The sequence below is a fragment of the Curcuma longa genome, chromosome 4 (assembly GCF_044706935.1).
Source record: "Curcuma longa cultivar G26 ecotype Majalengka, Jawa Barat chromosome 4, ITB_CL_G26_1.1, whole genome shotgun sequence".
In the NCBI taxonomy this organism is placed as follows: domain Eukaryota; kingdom Viridiplantae; phylum Streptophyta; class Magnoliopsida; order Zingiberales; family Zingiberaceae; genus Curcuma; species Curcuma longa.
This window is the reverse complement of record NC_133864.1, coordinates 15,668,002-15,695,950: the sequence shown is the minus strand read 5'-3', so window position 1 is coordinate 15,695,950 and position 27,949 is coordinate 15,668,002. Positions and strand designations below refer to the sequence as shown.

The following is a 27,949-nucleotide window of genomic DNA, read 5'->3' as shown; positions in this document are numbered from 1 at the left end:
AGATATATGAACTTCATTCTTGCATTGCATATGTTCTGAATTCTGAAACACTACATACAGACTGACTCCAAACTGAAGTAAACTCGAGTTAATTCTGTTCCTATGAAACATATTTATCTCACTGTCCCCTTGAAGAATGAAAACAAACATCTATATGGCAGATGGAAAGAAAAACAAAAGTATACATCAAACTACCTCTAGATCAACAAGGAGACGTCATGAACTGTTCAAGATTCTTCCAAATATGTATCATTGATATTTTGATTCCAATACCTAGTAGCATCATCATCCAAAAGATAAATCTGCTATTTCTCCAGGAGCTTGCTGACATGACCACTGATCTTTCAACGCTTTGACTCCTTAATTTCAGGATCCACCTTGTCAACTTTCCTGTGATTTCAACTCCTTTCCCGCATTCCCGTCCTTGTAAAATGTTACACGTTTTTTGCTCTTCTTAGACTTTGACACACCTCCAGCCTTCCAAAACAAAAACAACGAAAGATAAGTTGATCACCACTTGTTTGATCACACCAACAGAAGTTATTCATGAAAGTTCAGAAGTTTAGTATTGAGACTGCGAGAGATATAACAGCCTTAGGCTATGCTTATGATGAAGACAGTAAAAGACTGGAACATTTCTCATTCAGTATATAATCTCTGATTCCACAAAAAGTAGAGGAAATTCAAATTCTTTGAACTAGCAGAATTTCCAGCTAGTAATCTGCTGATAAGTTGAGAGCAATTTATCAGGAAGTACTACATGAATTTTGAGCCCAAGTATGGTGGATACACACCATGTATTTTTTCAGATAAAATAGTTATCTGCCAGATTTCATAATTGAAAATATTAAAGATACTTATTTGACTAGAAAACAGCTATGCAGTCATCCTGAAACTGGGAAACCTCAAAATATCATTATCTTTTTTAATCAGAATTTTGAATGAATTTACTTGAAGAAGCAACCATAATCAAATCCCAAAAGAAGGATCCCTTCTGACACAATGGGGGATAAGTAGTGGGATCAATCCCCTCTCTGATAGGACTACAAACAAACTGCTGAAACAATTCCAATAAATTTTATGAACCAAAGAAGATTTTGATGATTGAAAGATATCTGAGAATATTTATCACAATACGAGAAATTCACAAAAAACATCAAGCACTATAACTGCCATCATGATTGTTGATGGAGCCCTTGCTCCTTAAGGTAGATTGAGTGATATGTGTGAGGTGAGGTTGTGTTAATGACCTACATTATTGGGTCAGTTGGCGCTAAGCATCGTGGTAGTGGTGTTAAGCATCATGGCAGTGGTTGCGAGTATGGTGCATTCACTATGAGATCATGACATCGGGGAAACCTTAGTATAACAATAGGAGCTTGGTTACCAAAGCTTGGACAAAGTAGCATGAGTGATTCTATGGGTATATCCATGAGGATATGCTTACGGTTTTGGATAAAGTTTGAACCATATGCATGTGAGATCAAAATCATCATTCATACTAGATTTTGTGATATCAAGTCATTGTGCCTTGTATTGGGTTTGGGATTGTGAGGTGTTTAGCAATGTTTGGGACTGTGAGGTGATATCAAGTATCCTATGGTTAATCTGATTGGGAGGCCACGTACTGTGTGAATCTACCTTAGTGAGATTCCAATTATAGAAACCCCTTCTTTGACTTCTTCGGTCCTTGTGTTGTTTCTTATTTGTGTTGGATTCCTCTAATGCATGCATGCATGCATTAGATTCAAATTATTAGTGTGTGCCTTATGGTTCCTCTGGATTTTATTATGGTTGTAAAGATAGAATCTTGTTACTATGTCGATTGATGTATGATATAACTTGGTAAAGCATGCTAGTATATTTTCCTTTTGGTTGATATCAGAAAGTACAGTCATTGACATAAGGACTTCATGCTAGTATATGATTTGAATTTGGGCATGTTGGGGAACCAAGGGTTTTAGACCTTGAAGCACTGGAATCTAATCTTATCAGTAGAGTTCAGTCATACCTAACAAAGGTTTACATGCCTGTTTGAGATGATTTTGGACTCATGATGATTTTGAGCATTGTCAAAGCCTGAACAGGGAGCATGAGGTCATTGAGTTCTCGGCCTAACAGCCATAGTGACCCCTTTGGGTAAGATAGATATTTTGGCCCAATGATCAAAACAATCCCTTTCAGCTGAGAGAGATATTCTAGCTTAATAGCTGAAGTGACTCCTTTAGGTTGATATGAGTGGCTTACCCTTTTGATTGGGTAAGAGTTTCCCTACTCGAAAGTTGATACATGTTCATCATATTTTTTATTATCATTTATCTTTATTCTGTTTCTTATGAGCGGCTCTTCTACTAGTCGCGTCGTCAATTCTTACCTTATACGCATCTCCAAAATAGCATTAGCCTAATTGTCAAGCATACATTTGCTACCATCGCCCTAAGACATCAACGCTACCTTGGAAAAGAATGAAGTTCACAAATGAAGTCCACAACCAACCAACTAAGGTCATACCTTCAAGTTTTACTTTGGCTGAGAATATAGAGAACATGTATATACCTTGCTAATAATTTCCTCAAATGCTTTTGTTCCATTTTCTTCGATAAATTTCTCTGCAGCTAATAGTAGATCATCTGGCTTACTGAAGCTGCTGCTTCCTGAAGGGACAGACCACAATACACCCTGTTGATTCAAGACCACTGGTCTCACATAATTGTCATAAATAAATGCAGCACCATTGAAGTATGGCAAAACCAGCCAGCAGTTGAATATCAACTTTGCATAAGACCAAAACGGGATCCTGCAATAAGGGTACACTATTATAGTTGAAATTAGTCCACAAAAGGATAACTAGGAAATCCTAGAGAGTAGCAACTAGTGTTTATTAAACATAACAAGATAAAGTAATGGTTAAACTATACAAAGGAAAGATATCAATTAGCAATCAGATGATCGCCCATTTATCAACTGATAATAAAGGCTTTCAGTTAAAAAGTCACCATCTAGGGGAAATGGTTCTGTCAGTTGTACATTACAAAATTGCATTCACCATCAAACAAGAGACATGGTTACTAAGCATTGTGTCAATTTGTGTACACATTATTAATCCGTGAGGATAGTTTTTGCACATCAACTCTATCATGAAACTGTCAAGGTACTTCCATTTTTGGCGTAATTCTCACTTATATGGTTTTTGCTTTCTCAAATAGAGGATATCTTGGAACACCCATTCCGTACTAATGTAGGACTAAGGTCTTCATCATCAGAAACTGATCAAACAAAATAAAAAGTCAAGGAAACCTATGGCGCACCCAATAATCAGGTAAGATCCGATAACCACAATCATGCTAGTTAAAGAATTATCTTTGTAACTTCAAGTAGCTTCTCTCGTTAAGTGTTGTTTTAATATCTAATAGACATCTTATTGCTTTGTACATATATGGACTAAACTTTATCTTCACAATGTCAAATTAGCCCCCTATGCAACATGGAGGAATTTTAAGACTCTCAACCGAATATCTAAACTACCTAAGGTAAAGAATATTGTTTGGAGCACTGCTAATCCTTTGTCAGCTTCTTAGTTCAATGATCATACTCAGGTTACAAAATTCAAGTCATGAAAATCTTAGCACAACTGATCCAGGGACAAAGGAACAAGAAACAAATACATAAGAAAGTAATTACCATCCAATGACTTGTGAAAATGTCAGCTCAAACAATGTAAGTAGAGAATATAACACCCAATAAGTGAGCCACTGTTGATCATCTACTGGAGATACAGATTCTATTGCCCTCACAGAAGCATACCTGACAAGACCAAAAGAGACATGCTGATTAGGAATAAATCTGCAAAATTGGTATGTTTCAATATAAGTTATATCATCTTGCATTTATTAGTTCACAATGGTACTTACAAAGGATAGACAAGAGTCACGAAAGGCCTGCATAAATGTAAAATATGTGTCAAGACAGATAATCAAGACAGACCCAAAGTTTTCACAATACCCACCAAATATGTTGTTTACAAGATTAATTGTTAAGAAGAAACAGTATAAAGTTGTCAAGGATGTCTAATATTCTTACGGTTACTTGCCAAGACAAATGAAATACACAATGGCATATCTAATTATTATCATGTAACAAATCGAGAACATTCATCTTTAGATACAACAGAGTCAAAAATTTAATCTTAAATGTATAATTATATAAATCAGACTAGAAAATTAAGTAACATAAAAGAGGATAGAGTTGGTCTATGTAAATTAAGAGATCAGCTATAAAAGATTGTTAGGAGAATTCTTAGATATTAAACCTTCAAAGAGAATCATGATATCCCATTGGTAGTTATCTTGAATATAAAAGCTAATGGAAAGAGCAGGTAATCATCAAAGAAGTGGGCCAGATAGAACGCTAATATAACAGGCCTTCAAACATTCGATAGTATTAAGTAAATGTATTATTATTAGAAGTTTAGTTATCAAACTAGATATAACCATGAGATCACCTTAGTCATAGGTATAGTAATGAAAGTTGGTTTTAGTTACTCACAACAGACGAAAAAAATATGGAAACTAGAATAAGATAAACATTTATTTCTGTATAACTAAGAGAGAAAAAGGGGGTGAAAAGGGCAATATCATACTTATAAAGTAAGAAAAATAAATCATAGTTCTGCAGATTATGAACGCAACTATCTTTCAAGCAATTTCATTATGAATGTGCTTTCATCTTGCAATAATCCACTGACAGATGAAATAACATTCTTAGATTTTTTATAATATGAAAAGCAAACTCAAAAAGTTTGGTCAGCATATCGCCTGTCCTTTACAAAAAACTATTTTGTTGAACTTGAACTTGGATAAAAAAACAATAATTAAAAAGATGCCTTTTAAACGAAGAAATAACCAGAATAACTCCCAAAAATCCCAGAACAGCAAAGCTGCTGTAAACCATGAACACAAAGAGAAACAGAACTCAGAAGCCAAATCCGTAGATTAGAGAGAGAGAGAGAGAGAGAACAAAATGGTTTTTTCTAAAAATTAAAAAAAGCAATGGCTTTTTGTTATCGTGTTGGATTTTCCTTGTCTTGAAGCAACAGCAAATCTTCTCCTATAATCCCTAAATGAGATAGAGGTTAAATCGAACTGATCCCACCGAAAAATCAGAACTTTCCTCAAGAAACTCATCAAATACAAGAAAATAGAATGGTCGCAGTAATGATTTTGCGAAGAGGCGATACATACGCAGCGAGAACATCAAAATTCCTGGCGACGAAACTAAGCAAGGCTCCAGAACCCATCCCTCTCTCTTTCCCTGCGCCTCTCAAATCTCAAGTCTCACCTTCTCCTCTCTCCACCGTCTAGGCGCCCGATTGGCAGCAAGCACGCAATCGCTTTTCTCTATCTCTCTCTCTCTCTTCCGGCGACTGCGAGCAGTCCGTCTGTCCCCAACACAGAGCCGAGCAGAGCAGAGACGCACACTACTACGCGCTCTTCTTTTCAGGAAAGTGAGGCGTTGGGTGTGTCCAGTTTCACGGTTTTTGAGTGCGCAGAACCCAAACAATTAAAAATAATGCATTAAAATTAAAAATAAATAATTAATTAAAAATAAAATCACAAAATAGAAGGACTGGAAAATTTTTATTTTACCCATTAACTTTTAACTTCAAAATACCCCCCTTGATATTTTAAAATTGCAATCGGCATCATTTTATTTCTACGCGCTTGCATTATTTAGTTACTTAATTAAAAAAGAATAATAATAATAATAATAATGCCATAAATACTGCCATTTAATGATATAAGTAAATGAGAGAGTAAATGGTGATTTTTTTTGATGATTTTGAAATTTTATAATTAATGTAGGCTTTGAGAATTTAAGTTCATGTAATAATAAAATTTAATTTTATATCTAACTTCTTAATCACATTTCATAATCATATGTGAAAAGATAAATCAAAAAATTACATCATAACCAACTCAGTTAGGGTATAACTAACTTCCTAATCACACATCATATGCATAATTGCAAATAAACTATAAACCCAAAAAGAAAAGAAGAAAAAGATTGAATTTTCATTATTAATTAGGACAAATGTCGCTTGTTGATTTCTAAAATGATTTTTTATTTTTTGCCGACTTTCTTTTCTCTTGGAGTTGCTCAAATGTCATGATCAATCAAACTCAATTTGTTCACCATTACCCTTTCCACATGGCACAGGCTACAATTGTTAATTTGATCAGCTTCTTAATTAATATGTTCTATATTTATCTTCTAAGAAATACAGCAACATCTTCGTTGAGCAACCATGACTTTGGACAGCTCCGATGGCGGCACTTGGGCCATCTCCGGCGATCCCTTCGACGCAGCCGACTGGACAGCTCCGACGACAGCACTTGGGCCATCTTCATGCGGCCGCCTACGTGGCTCACACCGCAGCCTACGTGGCTTGTGCGTCAATCCATGTAGATATTCTTTTTCCGTTAACTATATAAAATTCACAAATATATGTATTCATCTAAAGCCTCCATGATAAAGATAATTTTACCTTCACATGATTAGTAAAAAGATAATTTGTACCTATGTTAATCACATGAGGCCTCCATTAAGACAACGTAATTTAATCAGAAGAGAAAAAAGATATATAAACTGATACGACGGAATCGTAGAATTGCCACGTGGCTCCACGTGGCCTTAGAGTAAAAGGCATAAAAATGATAAATAATATCAAGGAAGGTGGAACAAAGAGGTTCTCGATGTCTACTCAGTCTCAAGTTTCCACTTTGGTATCTGCTCAATTTTAAATGCCGATTTCATTTTAACCTCGGACTCCGATTTTGACCTCTACTTAATTTTGGATCTCGATCTCAACATCTACTTAATCTCATGTACCGACTTCGTGTTAACCTAGACTCCGATCTCAACTTTTACTCGATCTTGAAGTCTTGACTTCGGCTTCTGCTCAATCTCATATGCCGACTTCGTCTTAACCTCAACCTCTCACCTACTCGTTCTCAGATATCGACTTCGGCATCTATTCATTCTCTTACGATGACTCCATATCAATCTCAGTCTAAATCTAAGGAACTAGTTTGTTTGCAAGATCAGGAAATCCTAAAATTATTTCTTCCAAAAAATAAAAAAATATTCTAAAAATATAGACCATTAGAACAAATATATCGGAATGGAAACACATGTTTTGGAATCTTTCTAAATTGGAATACATATTTTGGAACATATCTAAAACGGATATTGACAACTCTATAAAAGGTTGTTCATACCCATGGGTACAAGTATACACACACAAAATTAATTTCTTTTTCAAGTCTTTAATCTCCTTCCTCATATAAAATCCTAACTTGAGCGTCGAAGTAGCTTGTCGGATATACACATACAAAATTTTAATTTCTTTAAGTCTTTAATTTCTTTCTTTTTGCAAAATCCTAATTTGAGCATCGGAGTGGTCTTGTTAGGATTCATCATGATGACTATTTTCAAAGAGCATGTATGTCAGTAATTCTTTAGTCAATGACTTAATCATCCACGGTATTTGACCGGAACATAAATAAAAAAATATTTTATAATCCACTTATTTTTTCCTCCTCTTTCTTTCCTCTCATTTCTCTGTATCTTTTAATGACACAAGAGATTAGCCCTCAAAATGTTATGATGTTATCAGTTCATATCATCTTGAATACATAGAACAATTGAAAAACAAATACTCAGTTAGCTTGATAATTGTTTCTTTTAATCAAAACAAAATCAGATATCATGAGTCATGACTACTTTTATTTCAATTCAATTGTCCTATTTCTATATAAAATACAAAGCATCCTGGATTGGTCATTTTGTTAGCACTCTAAGAGGGTTTTCTCTTTCTCACTCAACAAAAGATCATCATATAATCCATCCTAAACACAACGACAATGACAATACTGTGATTTGTCGCAGACTCAGAGGCCACAAGTTAACAAATGGAGGAAATAGTATCACTGCTTAATTTCGGCTGTAGCAGAAGTGTCCACAGAAAGCACCACTTCGAGCTTCAGAAATCAGGAGACACAACCTCTCGATGCTGTCAAACTCAGTATGAAACCAGCTCAGTTAAGCTCATTTGCCTTCTGGAAACAGTTGGTCAGAACTGTGTTATGTCCATATCATTCATTAACAGAGAACAGTCACAGGTTCTTGGCCACAGGCTCTTATAGATCACCCCTGAATGATTTGTTCTTAACCTGTGCTCAGCCATGGCGTCCAAGTCCAGCATCTTCATGCTGCTCATCTTCTCAGCTCTACTCTTCCTCTCCATCTCCCAAGGCAGTACTCCTTTCCTCTCTCTTTTCTGTAAAATATTTGCTGACTGATTCAGTTTGTGCTTGTTTGAAGTAGATGGAGGAAGAATTGATGGAATGAGATCTGCATCTGAAACCGATGTTAGCGTGCTCGTTTCCTTGTTCTTGTTCTTGTTTATGTACTGTGAGTCAAATTGATTGGTGTATTGGTTTGCGTTGCAGGAATTAGGGTTGTGGAAGGGAAGGGAAATGGTGGAGATGACCATGGATTACCAGGAACCAGGAGCTAATACTAATCCTAGAGGTGGATTGTCTCCCCCTCCATCAACTCCTTAGCTTCTTCTCCTCCTCTTAATTGTTTCCTTCAAGTTGTATTTGTCGATCCTCCTCAATTGTTTAATTTACTGCATGTGGAAGCTAAGTGTGACTGTAGATAGAATCTGTGTGATTATTGAGGAGAATAGAGATGTATATTTAATTAATTGTAAAGCTGTTGTTGTGGTGGACAAAGAAAAAGGTTGCTGAGATCTTTATTGTCCTACGAACACCATGAAGAACTTGGCATCATAAAATATTTGTTGACTGGTGGAGCAGTGGAGCATCATCATCAGTATCACGCGATCGATGCGAGGAAAAGGAAACTACCAATCTTATTGCACACAACAACACTAGAGAGTAGAGAGCAAACACACGAATTTTTGATTCCATGAACAGCTCTCATGGAATAAGAACCGTGAGAAAAGCCTCTTCCTCAGAAATCTCATTCACAAAACAAACAGCTCATTGCACCAATGGAGCTTCCTGCTGAATTAATTCCCGTCTAGCTACTTGACGCCATTAACCGCGGCTTCTCCTTCGACTTGTAGAGGAACAGAATCGGCCTGAAAATACAGACGGCGAGAACGCAAATATCAGTCAAACTTGCAGAGTAAATGGACTGATGATGAAGTCGAACGTAGCTTTGGCTTTACCAGTTTGTGATATTTGAGAGCGTAGAACATTTCCAGGTAACGACGAGTCTCGCGCCTTTCCAGGTTAGAGACGTACTTCCAGAAACCATACACTCCGGTGAGTGTCATCAACCTCTCAGAATAAAGCTTCCAGGTATACCTGTTTCGATGGAGTACTGCAAGTCAGATAATGGCTGCAAAATCTTTATCGTAAAGGAAGGAGGATTCGTACTTCTCTTCAATTCTCTTCAGTCCGCCGACGGAGATTTTGTTCCAGTAGGTTGGATCTTCCTTGCACTTCTTGAAAAAGTTCACAACAATTTCAGCAGCTTTGTCACCCTGATAAGGATCGATGTGGAAGCCAGAAATCCCATCGACTATAATTTCTGCAGGTCCTCCATGGACGGTTGCAAATGTGGGCAAACCGCAGGTCATTGATTCAACAACAGTGAGCCCGAAAGCTTCATAGAAAGCAGGCTAAACAATAGAGACACAAAAGGTAAATGGTCAGTAAACTTCCTCTAACTAAAGGATCGACCTTTAAGATTTATATGAAGAAAACTACTTGAACAAAGGCTCCTCCAGTGTCAGCAATGTAACGGTAGAGCTCGCCATTGCGAACCCGATTCATTTGGGCAGAGATCCATCTGATATGTCCTTGCAGATTGTACTTCTCAATGAAAGAGTACATTTTCTTGAATTCTGCTTGTTCTTCAAGATCCTTTGATTCCTTTCCATGGTCTCCACAAACCACCACAAGATTTGCCAGCTCCTTCAATTGCTCATTCCGGCCATAGAATTCAACCAGGCCTGTTAAGTTCTTCACCCTATCCAACCGTGCCATGGAGAAGATAATGGGCTTCTTGGTGTCATTCAGCACACCTCTGCAAGTTTTTTGAGTCAATCACTGAATCGATCAAACATGAAAGGTAAACATAAAGCAGGAAGGCAGAAATGGATACTTGTGCTCCGTGTTATCTACAGGATTAAAGAGCAACTCCTCAATTTCAGGGTGGAGGGAAGTGAGTCTCTTGTGCTTCTCAGTGTATGGGAAGTAAATGGACAAATCAGCACCGGGAGAGACAATGTTGAACTTTGGATCGAATACATCAATTCCATGAACAACTCGGTAGAGCCCAGGAAGAGTAAAGGCAGTGTGAGATTCATACTGCCCTACAGTATCCTTGCTGAATCCACAAAAGTAGAGAATTTGATTTAGATCTTATTAGTTGTTTTAGCTATACCAAGAATGGTGTAATCAGAAAGTTGCTCAGCCTGAACATTACCTTCCAGCAATTTCCTGGAAGGTGCTAGTGATGATAAAGTCGGCATGATTCATAGCAATCAAATCAGCTGTGAATTGGCATGAGAAATGATACTGATTCTCAAATTTCTTCCAATAAATGTCCGAGTCCGGGTACTTGGTCTTCTCCAAAGCATGGGCAATAGTGCACTGCATGCGGAGCAAATGAGCATCACTAAGGCATTAAGCTCTTATTGATGAACCACAAGCTACACAGATGATGATTAAGAAAATTTCCAACCTGGGTTACTCCCAATTTATGTGCAAGCAAAGTTGACACGAGATTTCCATCGCTGTAATTTCCGATGATGAGATCAGGGGTGGCTTGCAGCTCTCCAGCCAACTCATTTGCAACATCCTATAAGAAGTAGAAAAGACATGAACCTTCCAAAAATTTTAGCAAAGAATGTCCCTTAAACAAAGGTAGTGTGACTAAGTTTACCTCAGTGTATGTTTCTAGGTAAGGCCATACTTCAAAACGGGAGATCCATTTGCGGACTATTCCGTTCTCCGTTCGGAATGGTACTCGAAGAATATGAGTATGCTCGGTTCCAAGGACCTTTTCAAGCCTCTGCCCACAAGTGGTGCCAACTGCATCTGGGAGCAATCTGGTAACCTATATCATCCCAACAACATGATCTTAGGTAGGCTCTACAGAATCAATGGCACAGGAATTTGCCTATTCAATTCATTTCAGTTCTTACAATAAGAATTCGAGGTGTGATATCTAGCCCTTGATGCTTGATTCTGAGAAGCATCTCATTTTCTAAAGCACGAACTTGATCCAAAATATAAACAACCTGCCATAGTCACTACTGTAAGACAAGTTTTTGAAACTTGATGCAAATGTATACCAGCCAGGATTAAATCATTTAAATACCTGGCCACCTGTGTCAGGATAACCCAAAACATTAGCCTGGGCAAAGTAGCCATGTGGAGAAAGGATCACGGCATTGAACATCATAGGAATCGTTCCCAGGAATGTTTCCAAGGTGGTCGGATCAGGGGCCTCAAGAAGATCAAGTAGAAGGTGAATGGTCTCATATACACGCCGAGCAGTGTCACCCCAACCCTTTTCCAACCCAAGCTCTTGAAATCTAACCAGTCGAGTAAGAAAGAAATGAACAAATGGAGTTATGGAAGTATTGACTTTTGCATTACAATACATATTTCAATAGCTAAAGTATACTCTTATCATTTACCTGTGGTGGAACTCTGAATACGGTGTATCCGATGGGATGCTCAGTAAATGTTGCTCAGCCTTCCTCAATGTTGCTCGAAGGGCACTAAGGCTTTGGATCCTATCATTGAGCATCATTGACTGCATCAACAGGAATGAAAAGTGTGTTATACCACTAAGATCACTTCTAAAACATCCAATGATAAATTATAAGATTTTAGTATATCCACTATTGATCTATAGAATCAAGTACTTACCATGCCCTTGTAGTTATGCTTCCTAAGGAAATTGAGCAATGGGTACAAGCTTTCTTTGTCTTGGAACAACTTTGAAGAGAGATGACGGTTAAGGAATTGCACTCCATTTCCAATGGATTTTGATAGTGAAGGACGAGGAAAAGAAGCATTGAAGGGTTCAAAGTCCAACTCCAACACAAAGTTGTTGTTCTGTGGGCTGCAAGGGTACAAAAACTTAAACCATTTTCTCAAAGAGGTATGCTAATACTGATACTAATCTCGGATTCACCCACCTTCCCTCAACAAGTTCCTCCTTGAAATGCAGGTACTCAGGAACTGTCAACTCTTCCACAGCAAGTTCGCTGATGTTGACCCGGACATATTCCCAGACTCCAGGCCTTGGCCGAATTGCCAAAGCAACCCATGGAGGAATAACAATGGCTTCCTGCATTAAAGGGCAACGTACTGCCGTGAGGAGATGATGGAAAAAGGAACCTTGAAGGTGAGAAACATGATGTTTGACTTATACCTGAGCTGCCTTGATAACATCCTCAAAGGCTCCATCCTTCAGCTTTTCCTTATCTGCCTCAGAAAAGGTAGCATCATATTCAGCCAGCAACTGGTGAGGTTGCAGCATACCCTTACCCTGGTGAATAAACCTGGCAAGATAAAATGTAATCAGATATCAAAAATAGTATCACATTTGATGCGAGAAAGTATGATGCTGAAGTTCTATAGGTATTATTATCCAGAGAAGCATATGTACCGAGTAGATCAGGCTACTCTCACGTTGATAAGCCATGAAACAATAAAAACAAAGCTGGTACCTATGGTGATATTTCAATCTGTATTACGTCTGATCAATATAAATAAGCATGAGCATGGCACATCCATAAGAAAGAAAGTTCTTTCCTTCATATTTTTAAAGAAACTAGAAAGGATTTAGACAAGTATAAACCTTGAGAAAAGAGCCACCAGTTCATTGGGATGAGAAGAAAGGGAGCCACCAATACGCTCCTTAACACTGTGAGCACGGGTCAAGCTGCGTTCAGGCATTGCTATGGATGCTGCCTTTCAAGTTTCGAAGAGCCTATCCTGTGACAAGAACAAGGACATCATTCAACATCTATCAGTTCATTGAATTAAACAAAGAGGTTCTAGGAAAGATTTTCCAAACAACAAAAAGATCTAAGAAAAAATATCATGGAGATCAGCTAAAAGCATGAGATCTATTGAGTTCCAGAAAAATATGAAGACGGAGTAAACTTTTAGTTTCATTGTACAAGAAAAATTACATTTTACCATCAATTACTGTCAACAACTTACTAATTTCTGATTACAAGTATTAGCAAACTAGTAAACTAGATCTATTATCAGACAGAACAAAGATTTGAAAGACTGGATACAAGATAATTAAAATAAAAAATTGCAGATATCTGTGGTACCAAGTGTGATGATGAGCTGACACAGTGCATGGCTAGGTAATAACTTAGATTTCCCATAGACAGAACCCCAGAAGCATTCACAAAGTAAGATCTAAATTATATTGCAGATACAAACGATGAAGTGGAAGGATCGTGCTTTTGGTATGTTTTAGAAGCTCAGATAAATATATTTCACTAGAAGTAAGAAAATCTGCTAGTGGATCTGCAACATAATAGTGAAGTGATGAAAAAATTCTCCAGATGTCTGAAATGTTTTGAGAAACGAGCGTGAGAAGAAAGGCAGAGTTTGTATCTTAAAAATTACTCACTCCCTTATGGAACGACCACAATAACAAGTCAACACTTAAAACCCTGCCTAAACCTCCTTTGCCCATTCTGATGCATGTAATTCCCAGCGAGATCCACTACCAAAAATTGTTGTTTCCCCCTATTCAGTTTGATGCCAAGAGAAAATGGTAGAAAAATCGATTTTGGGGATCATAGCTAGAAAGCATTCGTGCAGCATGATCTCCGCCGCATTCTGCAGCAATAGCTAGATCTGTTCTTGGAAAGTGCAAGGTGAGGGCTTTACCTTGTTCCTGCTGAGCTCGAAAGCTCAGAAATGGAATCGAGGAACCAAAGAAACAACAAAACAAATAAAAAAAGTAAAAAACGCAACGTACGTAATCAAGGAAACGGAGCGAACAGAGCAGGGATGGATTGGTGAGGAGAGCTCGCCTCTGGTGCCCATTTTATAGTCTGATGGAGGCCCATCGTCTAGAAAAGGTTGGGTGTTCACTGTCGCCTCGCTGTTCACGATTTCTCCACCGTCAGTGTACTGTGTTGTCCTCGTTTTGCTTCCTCCTCCCACCGTAAATTCTCACTATTTCAATAAAAACAGAGACTCTGCGCAGAGTCACAGGCATTGCACGTGACCCGTCGCTTGACGTGTCTCCGAGAAGAACCGCGCGTGTCCCCGTGGATAATTTAGTAACTCCCTATTGGATGACACCGTCGGGCCCACTGTCCCATCCCAACATAAACTATTAGATTAAATCCAAATAAAGAGGAAATATATATTCGATCCAATCATTGAACTCTACGGTTTAGGGCCTAAACCCTAAACTAAACAGAGAGATTAATCAATTTCAAGAAAATGATTAACGATTAGATCATAATAACAAACCACCCGCGTGGTAAATGAACCAAATATTTATCAGTAAATTTGAGATGAAAAATTTATATTCGTTCAATATATATAAAAGTAATTAAAATAATTTTGAATTATTTAATTTGTTGATTAATATTTATAAATAATATTTATAAAAATAAATATTTAAAAATAATATTTATGAATAATATTTATCAATAAAATTTTGATTAATATAATAAATAAATAAAATTTTAAAATAAATAAATAAGATTTATTTTCAAAATTAATAACTAAACAAATAAATTCAAAATTATAAAATTTTTAGACAATCACATAAACTTAAATTGAGAGCACGTTAAAATTTAAATGAATAAAATTTAAATCAAATTTCAAACTTATAAAAAAATTAAATCAAAATTAAAATAACTATTTCAATAATTTAATTCATTTTATATTTAATTTGTTTTGATTCGATTACCTTATCAAATAAACTTAAATATGATAGCTCATTTTACATTCCTAACACTATTATACTTATTGTGAATATATATGTTTAAATATAATCGACTATTAATGTGTTATTATAAATATTTTCAGATGTATCTCGAATCAAGGAGAGAATCGCTCACCTCCAAATCTTAATCAAATGAAATTTGAATATTTAGATTATTTTATATATATATATATATATATATATATATATATGATTTATTTTATCAGTCAAAATTATTAAAAGTTAATTCAAAATTAGATGTGGGCTCCAATCTTTTATGTTATTAAATGTGTTTTCGTCCGTCCATGGAGTAGTGGAGGAGGAATCAATTAATTGACGGCAGAGAGAAATTGGATTTTTCTTTTTGCCATAAATTGCGTATTGTCTATCTTGTTCTTGTCTGCATATTTGATTGGGGAATGCCACGTCACCCGTGGAATAGAAGCAATAAGAGTGTATCATGACGTGTAGTGCATAAGAATTTCATAGAATAATAAATGAATTTTAAAGTAATAATTTTTCATAGTATAAAAATAGTTTTTTCTCTTGATTTTTAAAATTTTTAGATCTTTTTTTTATTTTATATCAATTTGTCGTATTGGTAATGAAAGAAAATATGCTTTGGATTCTCCGAAATAAATAATTTTGTTTTTGCATTGCAAAACTTCTAACCGTCCAATCCTTTTATTCTCTCTTTTTTTCTCTCTTTTTTAAAGAAATTCACGATCGCGTCCTTTTATATATATAATAGAGGAATAAGTTCTTAATAAAAGCGACGAGCGAGTGGTTGTTCCATGGTATGTAAAATCACGGTCTCTGTCATATGATCCTATCATCCGAAAGTAGCAAAATGATTCAAAAGCATTTAAAATCATATTTTTGTAGTGGAGTCGGAGTAGGATCGATACGATCCTTCGTTACATTGATTCTACACACTGAGATGTCATAACTTTTGACTTGAATTGAATCATAAAACTCATAATATATCAAATTAAAATTTATTTAGATCTATAATGATCTAGTTTTAGATTCAAAAAATAAATTTAAATTTTTTTTGGGACTCTGAAAATTTTAAGTCTTTTTTATTAAGATTATTTTTTTATCTTTTATATCATTAGAATTTTATGAGAATTTTAAAAATATTTAAATAATTATTTAGTTACTTTTAAGACATTAAAGGAAAAGAGAACTCTATGCGTCTCACCATTTCCTATATTTTCTTTAAAAAATTCTATATTAGAACTAACTTGTAAAATAATCACTATTTAATCGATGTTAGTAATAATATCATATGCTATATCGAATATCTATAATTACATGTATATGTAAATTTATTAATTTATTTATATATAAATAATCTTTTAAATGTTTTTTAAAATATTAATTATGTACCATAAAATTTAAAAAAAAAATTACAAGATCACACGATACGATCTGATCCTAATCCCAAATTGATCACGAACCTACAAACAATGGGTTGGGTTGCTCCTTTAAAGTGGGAATAGATCACCAAAAACAACTATTTTAAAATCAGAATGTGATGGAAAATGCAAAAATCATATAAAGTTGCAAAAATCATATATATTAATTAGGTTTCAAAGTTTGATGGGCTAGAAATGATCATCGCTATGTGTGGTCGACCATGGATTAGATTTGGGGCAAATCTTTTGTGAAAAAAAATTATTTGTCAATTTTTTTATCAAATAACTTAAGTTTTAGGAAGAGTGTCTTGTTTGCCAACCAGCTTAATCATACAATAATAATTTGTGTGTTTTGCTTTTGTAAGGATATCATATTACTCAAAATTTCTTTGATCTTCTTAATCTTGTTTGTCTTTAATTTAATTGATCGAGTCATTTGATCTTCTTAATCTTGTTTTTAGTGTTTATTTAAACTATGGTTAATAAAAATATTATTGTTTTTAGGTATGAAGGGAGAAGCGTGATGCCCTCTTCATTTGGCTTGAATTTCGTTCAAGCCCAATTTGGACACTGGTACGGATAACTTGGGCTTGGCCCAAATAAGTAAGCCCAGCCCAATCCATATTCAATTGTTGGAACCGTATGTTTCCATTGTACTTTAATTTAAAATTATTATATCGTCAAAAATAAAATTCTCATTCTTTAAACGCTGTTTATTTTTATCTAATATTTGCACACGATATTAAGTACAAAACCAATGAAATGACAATTATTTTTTTCACTGTTAAATGAAAAACTTTTTTAAAAGGTTTTTTTTACTATAATAAAATGGCATCTCATTTATAAAAAAATAAAAAAATTATCATATTTTTCATCTTAAAACAGGTAGATATATAAGGATTCCACTGGCAGCACAATAACTCTTTGAGGCTCTCTGATTATAATTCACTACTTAACTCTTTGAGTCGATGGATCAATATCTTTCCACGAAAGACACAACTGATCATAGTTGTCCTATAAGAAGTTAAATACTTTTGACTTTCGATTCTTCCTATTCCATGAGCATCATTGATGAGATTTATAACATCTGCATATCTTTTATATGAACATCAAAATATCCATCGGTGTCCTAGATAGATATGTGCAAACCTAATGAGGGTGGATTGGATTTTTATGACTTAGACCTATGAACCTTGTCCTTTTTGCTAAGGTGCTTTAGCAAATACAAACTGAGGAGGATGCCCTATGAATAATGTGGATGCACTACACCTATTTGAGGAGGGTAGATGTCCATACTTGGAAGGCAGGATACCCGATTCTCCGCTAATCAAATGGCTATTACATATCTGAGATCTCATTCTATCGACTGTTAAGTTGTCGATGGATGCTACACAGAGGATGATGGATTTATTTGAGCAAGATGGTGGATTGATTAAGTCCTATGATTTCTTTAGGCATGCAAGTTCTAAAAAATTCTGAGTATGGACAGTGTGGAGGCCTTACATTCAACTCAATTGTATAGTTACGATTTGGATGTGGGCATAGAGACGTCTTTCGATTAGAGATAAACAAGACTATTTGAAAGATCGACAATGTATTTTTGTAAATAAGTACTAAAGACACATAAAACATCTATTTTTTAAATATCCATCAATCATGAATTTATAGAGGAGGATCAAAGATAGACTTTACATGGAACACAAGAGAAATCTATCCACCGATGAATGTCTTGGATCTACAAATGATATTATAGAGGTGGATGACTGCCGATCAAGATCAAATATTTTACTTTGTCTTTTTTGATTCATGGTATGCAGAACACATAATAGTAATTTTTTTATGAGAATTAGTTGGATTATGAGAAAATTTATAGAAATATCTAGATTTATGTATATAGGACGTTGAAATGTATTCGGATACGATAAGGAATATTATATTTACAAGATTGTGTATTATTGAATTTATTATTTATATAATTTTTTACTTATATATAAAAAAAGAAAACAAAAATTCGTAGGCAGAGAACGGACGAACATGTTAAAAAATAAATATAATGCATTTTAGGTATTTTAGGAAAGCTAAGCGTCCAACAGAATCTGATATTTATTGTTTTTTCCCCCATTGGTCAAAGACATTAATCCATATTTAATGCTATTCTAAATGCACAGGAGATTCATAATAAATACGATGCCTCTTTTTCTAAGTTACTTCTAAGGAAAAAGACGTCCCGGGGCCGCCATAGTACCGCGGTAGGATATTTTGGAGAACGGTATATTGTAAAAGGAGATGTCATTACATCAATTATTTATTATTATTAATTTATCTTTAAGAAAAAAAAGAGAAGGAGAAAAAAAGCGTCATTATCAATTATTTATTATTATTAATTCCTTTATCACTAGCGTATGTTTTTTCAAAAGAATAATTTATATGAATTGAATATATTAACAAACTATATAAAAATAAATTATTTGAAATACAACGATATTAATTTGATATAAAGGACTAATAAATTTTCGTTTGCTAAAAATGATTATAAAATAATTGACGTTCAATTCGCGTGGAAAAAAGGAAAGAGATATTTTGGAAAAGATGTATGCTTTTTGGTAAAGAGCAAAGTAGAAGGAGTCATTTGCATATTCTTCCTCGGTCAACGGCGGTCCTCTTTTCCGAGCACTCAAGTGTCTGTTTACTAGGAGTGACAAAAATAAAATATTGATAGAATAATCCTTATTTTTTAAATTATCAAATTTCAGCCCTTCCTCCCACTATCACGCACTTCCTTCCTCCCAGTTTTCTCGTCCCTCACATTTCACGTGCGTCCTCTCTCTTTGTTTCATTCGGAACTTCTCACTTTCCTTCCGCCGTGGGAAACGAAAAGGACCGAGGAAGCAGCTGGGTGGTTTCCTTCCTTCGTTTACTTGAAAGGAGGGGGAAATATTTGTTACTCGGAAGAAAGGGTAAAAAGACAAAAAGACCCTTCATTTAAGTGTCATTCAATCGAAGATGCTTACGTTAGGTGGAACCAAACTTGCATATGAAGTAGCAATAAAAGCTCTTTTTTATTTTTATCTTTTTCATTTTCATCCTTATGGTTGATCATTAATCATTTTGTGTTTCCTACTGCCAAAGATATCGTTAAAAAGGATATTTCACTTTGATTTTTATCAAAAGATCGCCTTTACTCCTCCAAAATGATATAAATATCCTTCAGTATACTAAATCAGAGACATATTATAGTAGCTACGAAATCATTGTTGCTACACACAGTCATTGTTATAGCACTTACGAATCGTAATTTAGAGAGTGAGGAGAGATCTTCACGAGTCAATAGGCTTGAAGAGGTCATAATTTTTTATTCAGATTAAATCACAGGGCATATAATATATCAAATCGAAGATTTTTCAGAGATTTACAATTAATTGTTAGATGGGACCCGTAACAGTTCGATTATGGATTCAAAAATATCATTTAAAACCTTTTCAAAAACTCTAAATAATTTCAATCATTTTTTAAAATATTTATTTCTATGTTGTAACAGTTACGAAATCACATAGTAGTTACGAAATCGTAACTACTACAACCGTATGATAGCTTAGTTGTAGTAAATATAAAATGGTAACTGTTATAATATGTTTATTTAAAATTTAAATAAAAAATATAACATGATAATAATGAGAATAATATTGAAGGATGTTATTTTATAAAAAAAATAAAATGTACTTTTTAATAAAAAAATTAAAATAAAGTACTTGTCTCTGTTTGTTTACCTCAGGTAAACATGCTCAATAAATGTCTTTCTCTCCTCTCCTCTCCTCTCCTCTCTCCCCCGACTTCAGGTAAACATAGCATTAAAATCCATCCCTTAGCCTTCTTTAAAAAGTACAAACTACCCTCCGTTCTCACTCACGCCCCTCGGCCTTCGTCGTTCTCTTCCGAGCTCTAGGCTTCTAGCTCCATGGCTGGAGCGGCCGTCGCCTCGCCCCTCTGCACGTGGATCGTCGCCGCTGCGTGCATGTCCTCCTCGTCGTCTCCTGCCACCGCGTGTTCCGACCAGACCCGTCGCGCGGTGCGCCGGCGGGGCGCCGGTCCTGGGAGGAACCGCTGCTTTCCTGCCTCGGCGATCCCGTCCGGAGGCCTTCGTGGCTCCGGGATCCACTCCCTACTCAGATCCTGCCTCGCCTTCGAGCCCTGTCCCGACTTCTACCGGTCCTGCGGCGTCGACGGCAGTCTGTCATCGTTATTTGGACTGTGGAAGGCCGATGTCCACCGACGGCGCCCGCCGAGTTCCGCCGCCTCTGGTAGCGTGCCGCCCAGAAGGGCCATTGTTTCTTTAACCGCTTCTCCTCTGTTTCTGATTTATTTATTTCATTTCGGTTCTTTGTTTTAACTGATGAGGGTTGCTTTACTGATTAATCTCGAGTGCTTTGGTTGTGGGATATGCTTTCTTAGTCATTGAATTTTAGTTCTCGAGATCAGGGTTTGTCATGGAGTTCGCCGTTGGACATCCCTTTTTTTGATTTTTTTTTTGTTGCTTCTCCTTAACCTGAAAGCGTGATGACAATAGTAAAAAATATTCCTAGATAAAAAATAGCTTCTTTTGTTCGTCGAGGAATCACACAAATATTTTTCTGCTGAATGTTATGGCATCTCCATTCTCTTTGTTTGGTTCTCAATCTTGATAGCTAAGATCTTACTGGCCAATGCGATCTTGATTCTTCGCATATACTAGTAAATTTAATTATTTCTGTGACTTTTATGAAAGTAAAACGTATGCAGACAGTGGGTAACTGCATTTTGATCAGTCTGGTTGTATTACTTGGTTCTTTTCATTCCTTGTCATGAAGTGGCTATGTGCTATTCTTTGCAACTTTCTTGGCTGCCTGCGTGCTACTAATACAGTATCTGCGGTTCAGGGAAACTGATAACGGTTGCCTTGGAATCAGCTAAGGAACTTGTGGGGAATAAGAAAAAGAATAAGAATCCGAGGCGGGTTGTTGTGACTGGCATGGGTGTGGTTACTCCTCTAGGCCATGATCCGGATATCTTCTACAATAACCTCCTTGAGGGCATCAGTGGCATAAGTGAAATTGAAACATTTGACTGTTCCAGTTATCCCACGGTAGAACTTCTACTAAGTAAAGTGTTCCTTTTTATTCCTCACTAACTAAGAACAATTTCTAATCTATTTATGCACTACTCTGAGGACTAGCTGCTCATAACATTTGCTTTTGTAGAGAATTGCTGGAGAGATTAAATCGTTTTCTGCAGATCGGTGGGTGGCGCCTAAGCTAGCTAAGAGGATGGACAATTTCATGCTTTACTTGCTTACTGCTGGCAGAAAAGCATTGGAAGATGGTGGAGTCACAGAAGAGGTCATGAGGCAGTTTGAGAAAACAAAATGTGGAGTGCTGATTGGGTCTGCCATGGGTGGAATGAAGGTTTGTTTCCTGAGAACATTCCCGAATCGCAAATCACAATTGAATAATTTAAATTGGAACTAGTTATTGATGAAATTTTGACACTTCATTCAAAATATCTATTTTTTAAGATATCTTTTTTGAATTTTCCATGGGTTTACACATTATCAGACTTGGATTGTTACGTTTGCATAGTTCTTCATTTTGAGTGAAGCTTATATAGTTTTATTTTTTGTTTTGCAGGTTTTTAATGATGCAATTGAAGCTTTGAGGGTCTCATACAAGAAGATAAGTCCATTCTCTGTGCCCTTTGCAACCTCAAATATGGGCTCTGCAATGCTTGCAATGGATCTGGTTTGTTCAAACTGTTCTTTCATTATGTTTAATTGTGTATGATTTTTTTTTTTTGGTAAACACATTAATTGGGATGTCCCTGGTTGTCAAATTCATAGGGTTGGATGGGCCCAAACTATTCTATTTCAACTGCATGTGCAACGAGCAATTTCTGCATCTTGAATGCAGCCAACCATATTAAACGAGATGAAGCTGTAAGTCACTCACTGTTCATAAATTAATCACAAGTGTCAGACTTTCTATGACACATCTCTCCTCTCTCTAATGTTACAGGATGTTATGCTTTGTGGTGGGTCTGATGCTGCAATCATACCTATTGGTATGCATTTTCATTTTATGTCAACAACTTCTCACAACTATCGTCATCTATTCCATGCATGCGATTCTAAGTCGTCAAACATATTGCAGGATTAGGTGGTTTTGTGGCATGCAAAGCACTTTCACAGAGAAATAATGACCCCCAAAAAGCATCACGCCCTTGGGACGTTGTAAGTTGAGTCCATATGCTTATATTCAAACTCAAATTTCCTCAAAGAAAGTATCTTGAATCCTGGAAAACCTCTGTTTTTCTTTCAATAAAATTGGTATTCTTAATTCAATGATTTGAATGGAGAAAATTTTCAGTTTGCGTGATGGAAGAAGAACATTGTTGTTGGAGTTGCCTAACTGCTACTTGCAATAAAATGCAGTCTGATGAACAATATTAATTGGAAACATGTGCCTGCAAAGCACAAGAGTATATAAACTGCTTCATTCAAAGTGAACTTAAAAAAAATAAATCAAAGTGAATTCTTTTTCTTTCAATGCTTAGACACATTTATCAAAATTTGGTTTATAAATTTAGTTTATACGTTAGGTGCATGACTTTCATTTGTTTTCTTGATTGATAATTATCAGGATCGTGATGGATTTGTGATGGGGGAAGGGGCTGGCGTGCTACTGTTGGAAGAATTAGAGCATGCTAAGGTTAAGAAATATTGATGCTGTATTTCCTGTATGGGACTTCTCATTTTTTTATTTATAATCATCCTTGATTTCTTTGTTTATTTTATATATATTTTTTCTATAGCAAAGAGGTGCAAAAATCTATGCTGAGTTTCTAGGAGGAAGCTTCACCTGTGATGCTTACCATGTGACGGAGCCACATCCCGAAGGTAACACTTGTCACTGCATTTTTTTTAATGTTCACAAGAACCTAATGGGCATATGATAAATCAGGGAGGGGTATAATTCTTTGCATTGAGAATGCACTATCAGAATCAGGAGTGTGCAGAGAAGACGTTAACTATGTAAATGCTCATGCAACTTCAACTCCCTTTGGTGATTTAAAAGAATACCAAGCTCTTAGTCATTGTTTCGGAAGTAATCCCGAGGTGTGCAATTGGAGTAAAAAATGCCTCTTTTTTTTGTCCCTTCTACTAATCTAACTGAACTTAACTTTCAGCTGAGGGTGAATTCAACAAAATCCATGATCGGTCACCTATTAGGAGCTGCTGGGGCAGTGGAAGCTGTTGCTGTAGTGCAAGTAAGGATCTTCATTTCCTTATTGTCAGCTTTAATTTGTGAATGTTACATGCTTCCATATTTTTATGTCGTTAAGGGATGATCACTATACTTCTGAAGTTGTACTTGATTTTGAAAAGCTGATTAATCTTCCTTGCGTCCGTATGTTGCTTTATCCAACTACTCGTTGTTAGATAACTATGATACTTGTTTACTAGATCAACTTGCATTAGAAAGGAACTTGACTGCAATCTTAAAGTTTAATGTGTTAAGGGCATGCATCCTTAACTTCATATAATATTTCATGTAACCATTTTATTTTTCTTGTCCTTTGTAAAACCTAAACACATTCACGAGAAAGGTTCTTTACATAGCATTATGCAACTGGCACATTACATTAATGATTGGACAAATACACTAACAGTTGGAACACAAGAAATTGGAGGTTCTGTGCCTATTGTTAATGGGGTTCAACCTCTACTGTTTCCAAGACTGATTCATCATGTGGTAATCTCAACATATTAAGGGGTAAACCTTGACACGTGGATATCAAACTATATCTTTATCCTGTCCTCTCACACACACATGCACACACAAAAAACCCACAATATTTCATAATTTTGCAATTTCAACTAACATTTTTATGGAGTTGAACCTCTACTATTTCTGACAACCAATTCATTATGTGGTAATCTCAACATATTACAGGGGTAAATCTGAATACTCGTGGATCTCAAACTACCTTATACTCTCCCCTCACCCCAGTGTACATGCACATGTGCGTGCGCGCACACACACAAAGAAAAGAAAAGGCATAATATTTCATAATTTAACAACCAAGTAACTGTTTAGAGCCTTTGTGATGGTATGTGGCTTGACAGTCACAATTGCGTTCCAGGAACTGCAACAGAGCTTACTTGGCAAAATGAAAGAGTGCACAATATCTAGAAAAGTTTTTATCAGAATTAAAAAAATGGAAGAAATCTCGACCAAAAAAAATTAAATAAGTTTGGAGCGATTATTTTGATACTTATAACTAATATGAATTTTTTGCCTATGAGCTAATTGTTTTTTACTGTGTTAAAACTTAGATCATGTCCCTGCAGTTTGTTAATCATTATAAAACTAAATGTTTTTTGAATATTGCCCTAAATAAAATACATATGCACTATGTGTGTGACCCAAACACATGTCACCTGCATTCATGCATACCCTTATTGAAACCTTAGTCAAACCTGATCAGTGGTTTCAAATTCATTTTATCTCAATTCATACAAGAGAGAAGGATCATTCCACATGTGAATCAATGCCAAAACAAAATCGAAACATGGTGCCAACTTGATACACTGATGATAATACATATATTTCCAATTTGGATATAGTGAAAGTGAAAACTTTCATTTAAAAAAAAAAAATTATGGGCATATTTACTTCATGTGGGAGGAACATAGTGATGCAACACTTCAGTCTACTGAATTGTATTGATTGGCTCTTCATTTTGGGGCATTGGTATGCAGTTGAGGCACTCCTATGTCCTTTCAATCAGTCAAGAGCCACTTTGATCGTTGTTGATTTCTGCATTTTATGACTTGGATAGTTAAAATTTGCCTGTCATAATCCCCTTTAGTTCAAATAGGAGCCCCTGTTTCCCCCTTAGTTTTATAATCCAGATTGTTGCCTATGTATTGAAAAGTTTGTGTGGAACTCAAACAGAATCAATGCAAATGCCAAAAAACAAAATTTAGTAACGTGATAACTAATTCTAATTCAAGAAAGCTACTATCAATAACAGTGATGCCTGGAATTCCATTCTTGCAAGTTAATGCTTCACAGAACTATGGATCCATGAGCTTATGACAGGATCACCAAGAAGTATTGTTAGAAGTACTCTTCCTGTCAGGTGGCAATTGACTGTAAGAGCTCTTATTCAATTGTATAATATTAAGTTGATTTTGTTTGAAGACCATGAATCATGTTAGGTTAATGAACAAATATTTGGCCAATTTTCAGTATTAACTTCCAAAATGTTCTGCAATGAAAATATAGTTTGTGATTGTGCAACTAATTAAATTAAAATAATTGTTAAAAAGTTGTATCTTTGAATATAGAAAAGGGATAGGTTGATTTTTTTGTATGTGTAGGCTGATCTACAAATTCTTTTTCTGTTACAAAAAATAGGCTCATGTCATTATGTAGTTCAAACCGTTGACAGTTTAACTAAGTGAAACCAATACATGAAGATATAATTTTGTCAGCTTTATAACCAATTTGATTTTTTTTTTTTTCCAGAAACCAATTGGTGCTTTCTTTTTCCAGCTCTGGTTACTTCTTCTTTGACTAAGTTGCAAATTAAAATAAAACTTTTTTATTAAACTTGTTTCTAACCTTAGCATTTTGGTAGTAGTCACTATATTTTTTGCAGCTCTCTTTTTTTTGGGCAAATGGATGTCTTTATCTTGGCCATTTCACATGTGCAGGCTATTCGAACAGGGTGGGTCCATCCCAACATTAACCTGGATAATCCAGAGGAAAGTGTGGTATGTTACCATCTATCAATTTGCATTTCTCATCTTGTCACTATTAATATGATTAGTTAGAGATGTCAAATTGGGTATTCTGGGAATCTGCTAATTGTGTTTGGTGCAGGTTTGTGTTGGGTATCTTGATAAGGGGTAAAATGAGCATTAGGATCGGGATTGGATATCAGTAATCTTGTAACAATACGTTGCCTTTGAAATCGTACCCTCTAAAAGGATGAGTAGATACTTTTTATCGATTGCCAGCAAACAAAAACTGGTACATTCGATCAACAAAGACCTACTTTCAGTACTATGATGATTTTTGATCTGTCAGCTATTCGATGAACTTGTCTTCCCAAGTGCACAGTGGTAGCATGTAAGACGAAAAAGGGAAAATAAGGATCTCACTGTGTCACTGAAATTTTCGAATGCAGATTGCAAGTGAAAAAGGGAAATTACCTGAGAAGTAGGTTACCTTTCTGTGAGGTAGTTATGGTAAATTAGCAAATCCACCAATCTCCCTCGTTTACTGTTTGATCTCCCTAATTCTACTGTTCAAAAACAAGAATGAACTTACTAAAGATTCACAGCTTTGTTAATCTTTCTCGCTGTGATTTGTTACAGGACGCAGATCGGCTAGTCAGTTCAAGGAAGGAGAGGTTGGATGTGAAGGTCGCACTGTCAAACTCCTTCGGCTTCGGCGGGCACAACTCATCGATCCTACTCGCACCTTACAAATAATAGTAAAATGGTGCTTCAGGACAGAGCTCTGGACTGCATACCCCTTTTACTACGATATATATTTCTTCTCTTGTTATTGAATTGTCGATCTGATACATGATAAGAAGAAAAATAAAGATGCAATGCAATGCTATTTGTTTTGAGATGCTAAAGCAGATGCTAATGTTGTACTCTTTTGAGCAGGAAGCCTCACAATTTGACATGAGACTTCTGTCTCTGTTGCATCTGCCTAAAGAAAGTAAAGGGGGAATTATAATTTTTATTTCCCAGGTCCATCAAGTCTGCAAGCTCAAGCTAGGAAATATGAACATGAATAGCAACACATAACCTAACAAACACATATAATCGTATATGACTTATAACAGCAATTCAAATACAACTAAAGCAAAATAGAACAGAACCATTTAGACAAGCACACATTTTTCTGAACTTGAAGATATAAATGTACATTGATATTTGTAAGATAGGATATATGTCACAAAAAACCACATTTTTTTTTTCATGCCTCTTGATTGTTGCAGTTATTCTCCAAGTCTTTCATCACTTTCCCACAAATTTGACAAACAAAAAACAAGTGTCATCAGCGTCAGAAGTGTTGGAGGTTGCTGAACAAGTATCGAGGTTCGATCAAGAAATCAAAATTTACCATGATATATCAACCAGAAAACATCTCAGGTAATAACTCCTCATCCAAAATTTGCATTTTGTAATCCATGTTCAACTTGTTGAGCTGCATTTATATTTGTTTATCAGCCTGCACCATCATAAATGAATGGTCAAAGGTATTGTTTCAGTTCAAATAGTTTGAAGACAATAGCAAAGCCAACAGCCTGACTTAGCGTAGCAACAAGCACATGGAATATGGAATGACAAAATGATGATGGGCAAGCATATGAAGTTCTACACATCTAACAGTAGGGCACAAAATAAAGGGTTAATCACAAAATGATTCTAATGAAGGATCTTC

The 27,949-nt window shown here is 35.7% G+C and overlaps 4 protein-coding genes across 5 annotated transcripts; 2 read left to right on the top strand and 2 right to left on the bottom strand.

Moving 5' to 3' along the window:
• Positions 1-3: 3 nt before the first annotated feature.
• LOC141828328 (HVA22-like protein a) lies at positions 4-5,508 on the bottom strand. Of its 2 annotated transcripts, XM_074715741.1 has the most exons (5): positions 5,241-5,508; positions 3,912-3,938; positions 3,682-3,804; positions 2,557-2,797; positions 4-477 (listed from the first exon to the last, which is right to left on the bottom strand). In XM_074715741.1, the coding sequence occupies exons 1-5, from the start codon at positions 5,294-5,296 to the stop codon at positions 382-384; spliced, it is 543 nt and encodes a 180-aa protein (XP_074571842.1). In that variant the 5' UTR covers positions 5,297-5,508; the 3' UTR covers positions 4-381. The 2 variants fall into 2 exon arrangements, with proteins under 2 accessions (XP_074571842.1, XP_074571843.1); XM_074715742.1 differs by lacking the exon at positions 3,912-3,938.
• Positions 5,509-8,150: 2,642 nt separating this feature from the next.
• On the top strand, positions 8,151-8,770 carry LOC141826126 (uncharacterized). The gene is made up of 3 exons (XM_074713375.1): positions 8,151-8,313; positions 8,386-8,429; positions 8,511-8,770. Exons 1-3 carry the CDS (start codon positions 8,244-8,246, stop codon positions 8,622-8,624), a joined length of 228 nt encoding a protein of 75 aa, XP_074569476.1. The 5' UTR covers positions 8,151-8,243; the 3' UTR covers positions 8,625-8,770.
• A 143-nt stretch (positions 8,771-8,913) lies between these two features.
• LOC141826125 (sucrose synthase 2-like) lies at positions 8,914-14,159 on the bottom strand. Its single transcript, XM_074713374.1, has 16 exons — positions 14,065-14,159; positions 12,916-13,052; positions 12,487-12,616; positions 12,251-12,402; positions 11,979-12,174; positions 11,744-11,862; positions 11,422-11,638; positions 11,246-11,341; positions 10,984-11,157; positions 10,783-10,899; positions 10,525-10,691; positions 10,201-10,425; positions 9,804-10,122; positions 9,471-9,715; positions 9,260-9,398; positions 8,914-9,169 (listed from the first exon to the last, which is right to left on the bottom strand). The coding sequence occupies exons 2-16, from the start codon at positions 13,011-13,013 to the stop codon at positions 9,113-9,115; spliced, it is 2,451 nt and encodes an 816-aa protein (XP_074569475.1). The 5' UTR covers positions 13,014-13,052; positions 14,065-14,159; the 3' UTR covers positions 8,914-9,112.
• A 6,207-nt stretch (positions 14,160-20,366) lies between these two features.
• Positions 20,367-27,164, top strand: LOC141826726 (3-oxoacyl-[acyl-carrier-protein] synthase II, chloroplastic-like). Its single transcript, XM_074714013.1, has 13 exons — positions 20,367-20,746; positions 21,362-21,567; positions 21,683-21,886; positions 22,109-22,219; positions 22,318-22,413; positions 22,493-22,538; positions 22,628-22,707; positions 23,117-23,185; positions 23,289-23,373; positions 23,438-23,592; positions 23,664-23,744; positions 26,200-26,259; positions 26,866-27,164. The coding sequence occupies exons 1-13, from the start codon at positions 20,404-20,406 to the stop codon at positions 26,980-26,982; spliced, it is 1,653 nt and encodes a 550-aa protein (XP_074570114.1). The 5' UTR covers positions 20,367-20,403; the 3' UTR covers positions 26,983-27,164.
• The last annotated feature ends 785 nt before the right edge of the window (positions 27,165-27,949 follow it).

Bases quoted from the DNA above. Each gene is read 5' to 3' on its own strand.
- LOC141826726 (XM_074714013.1), top strand. From the start codon at position 20,404: ATGGCTGGAGCGGCCGTCGCCTCGCCCCTCTGCACGTGGATCGTCGCC. The intron at 20,747-21,361 runs GTAGCGTGCCGC...TCTGCGGTTCAG, and splicing joins GCCGAGTTCCGCCGCCTCTG to GGAAACTGATAACGGTTGCC. The intron at 22,539-22,627 runs GTATGCATTTTC...AACATATTGCAG, and splicing joins TGCTGCAATCATACCTATTG to GATTAGGTGGTTTTGTGGCA.
- LOC141826125 (XM_074713374.1), bottom strand. From the start codon at position 13,013: ATGCCTGAACGCAGCTTGACCCGTGCTCACAGTGTTAAGGAGCGTATT. The intron at 12,175-12,250 runs GTGGGTGAATCC...GTACCCTTGCAG, and splicing joins GAGGAACTTGTTGAGGGAAG to CCCACAGAACAACAACTTTG. The intron at 11,863-11,978 runs GTAAGTACTTGA...CTGTTGATGCAG, and splicing joins AGCATAACTACAAGGGCATG to TCAATGATGCTCAATGATAG.
- LOC141826126 (XM_074713375.1), top strand. From the start codon at position 8,244: ATGGCGTCCAAGTCCAGCATCTTCATGCTGCTCATCTTCTCAGCTCTA. The intron at 8,314-8,385 runs GCAGTACTCCTT...TGTTTGAAGTAG, and splicing joins CTTCCTCTCCATCTCCCAAG to ATGGAGGAAGAATTGATGGA. The intron at 8,430-8,510 runs GTTAGCGTGCTC...TTTGCGTTGCAG, and splicing joins GATCTGCATCTGAAACCGAT to GAATTAGGGTTGTGGAAGGG.
- LOC141828328 (XM_074715741.1), bottom strand. From the start codon at position 5,296: ATGGGTTCTGGAGCCTTGCTTAGTTTCGTCGCCAGGAATTTTGATGTT. The intron at 2,798-3,681 runs GTAATTACTTTC...CCCTTATTGCAG, and splicing joins TTTTCACAAGTCATTGGATG to GATCCCGTTTTGGTCTTATG. The intron at 478-2,556 runs GTATATACATGT...TTGTTTTGGAAG, and splicing joins TTGAGGAAATTATTAGCAAG to GCTGGAGGTGTGTCAAAGTC.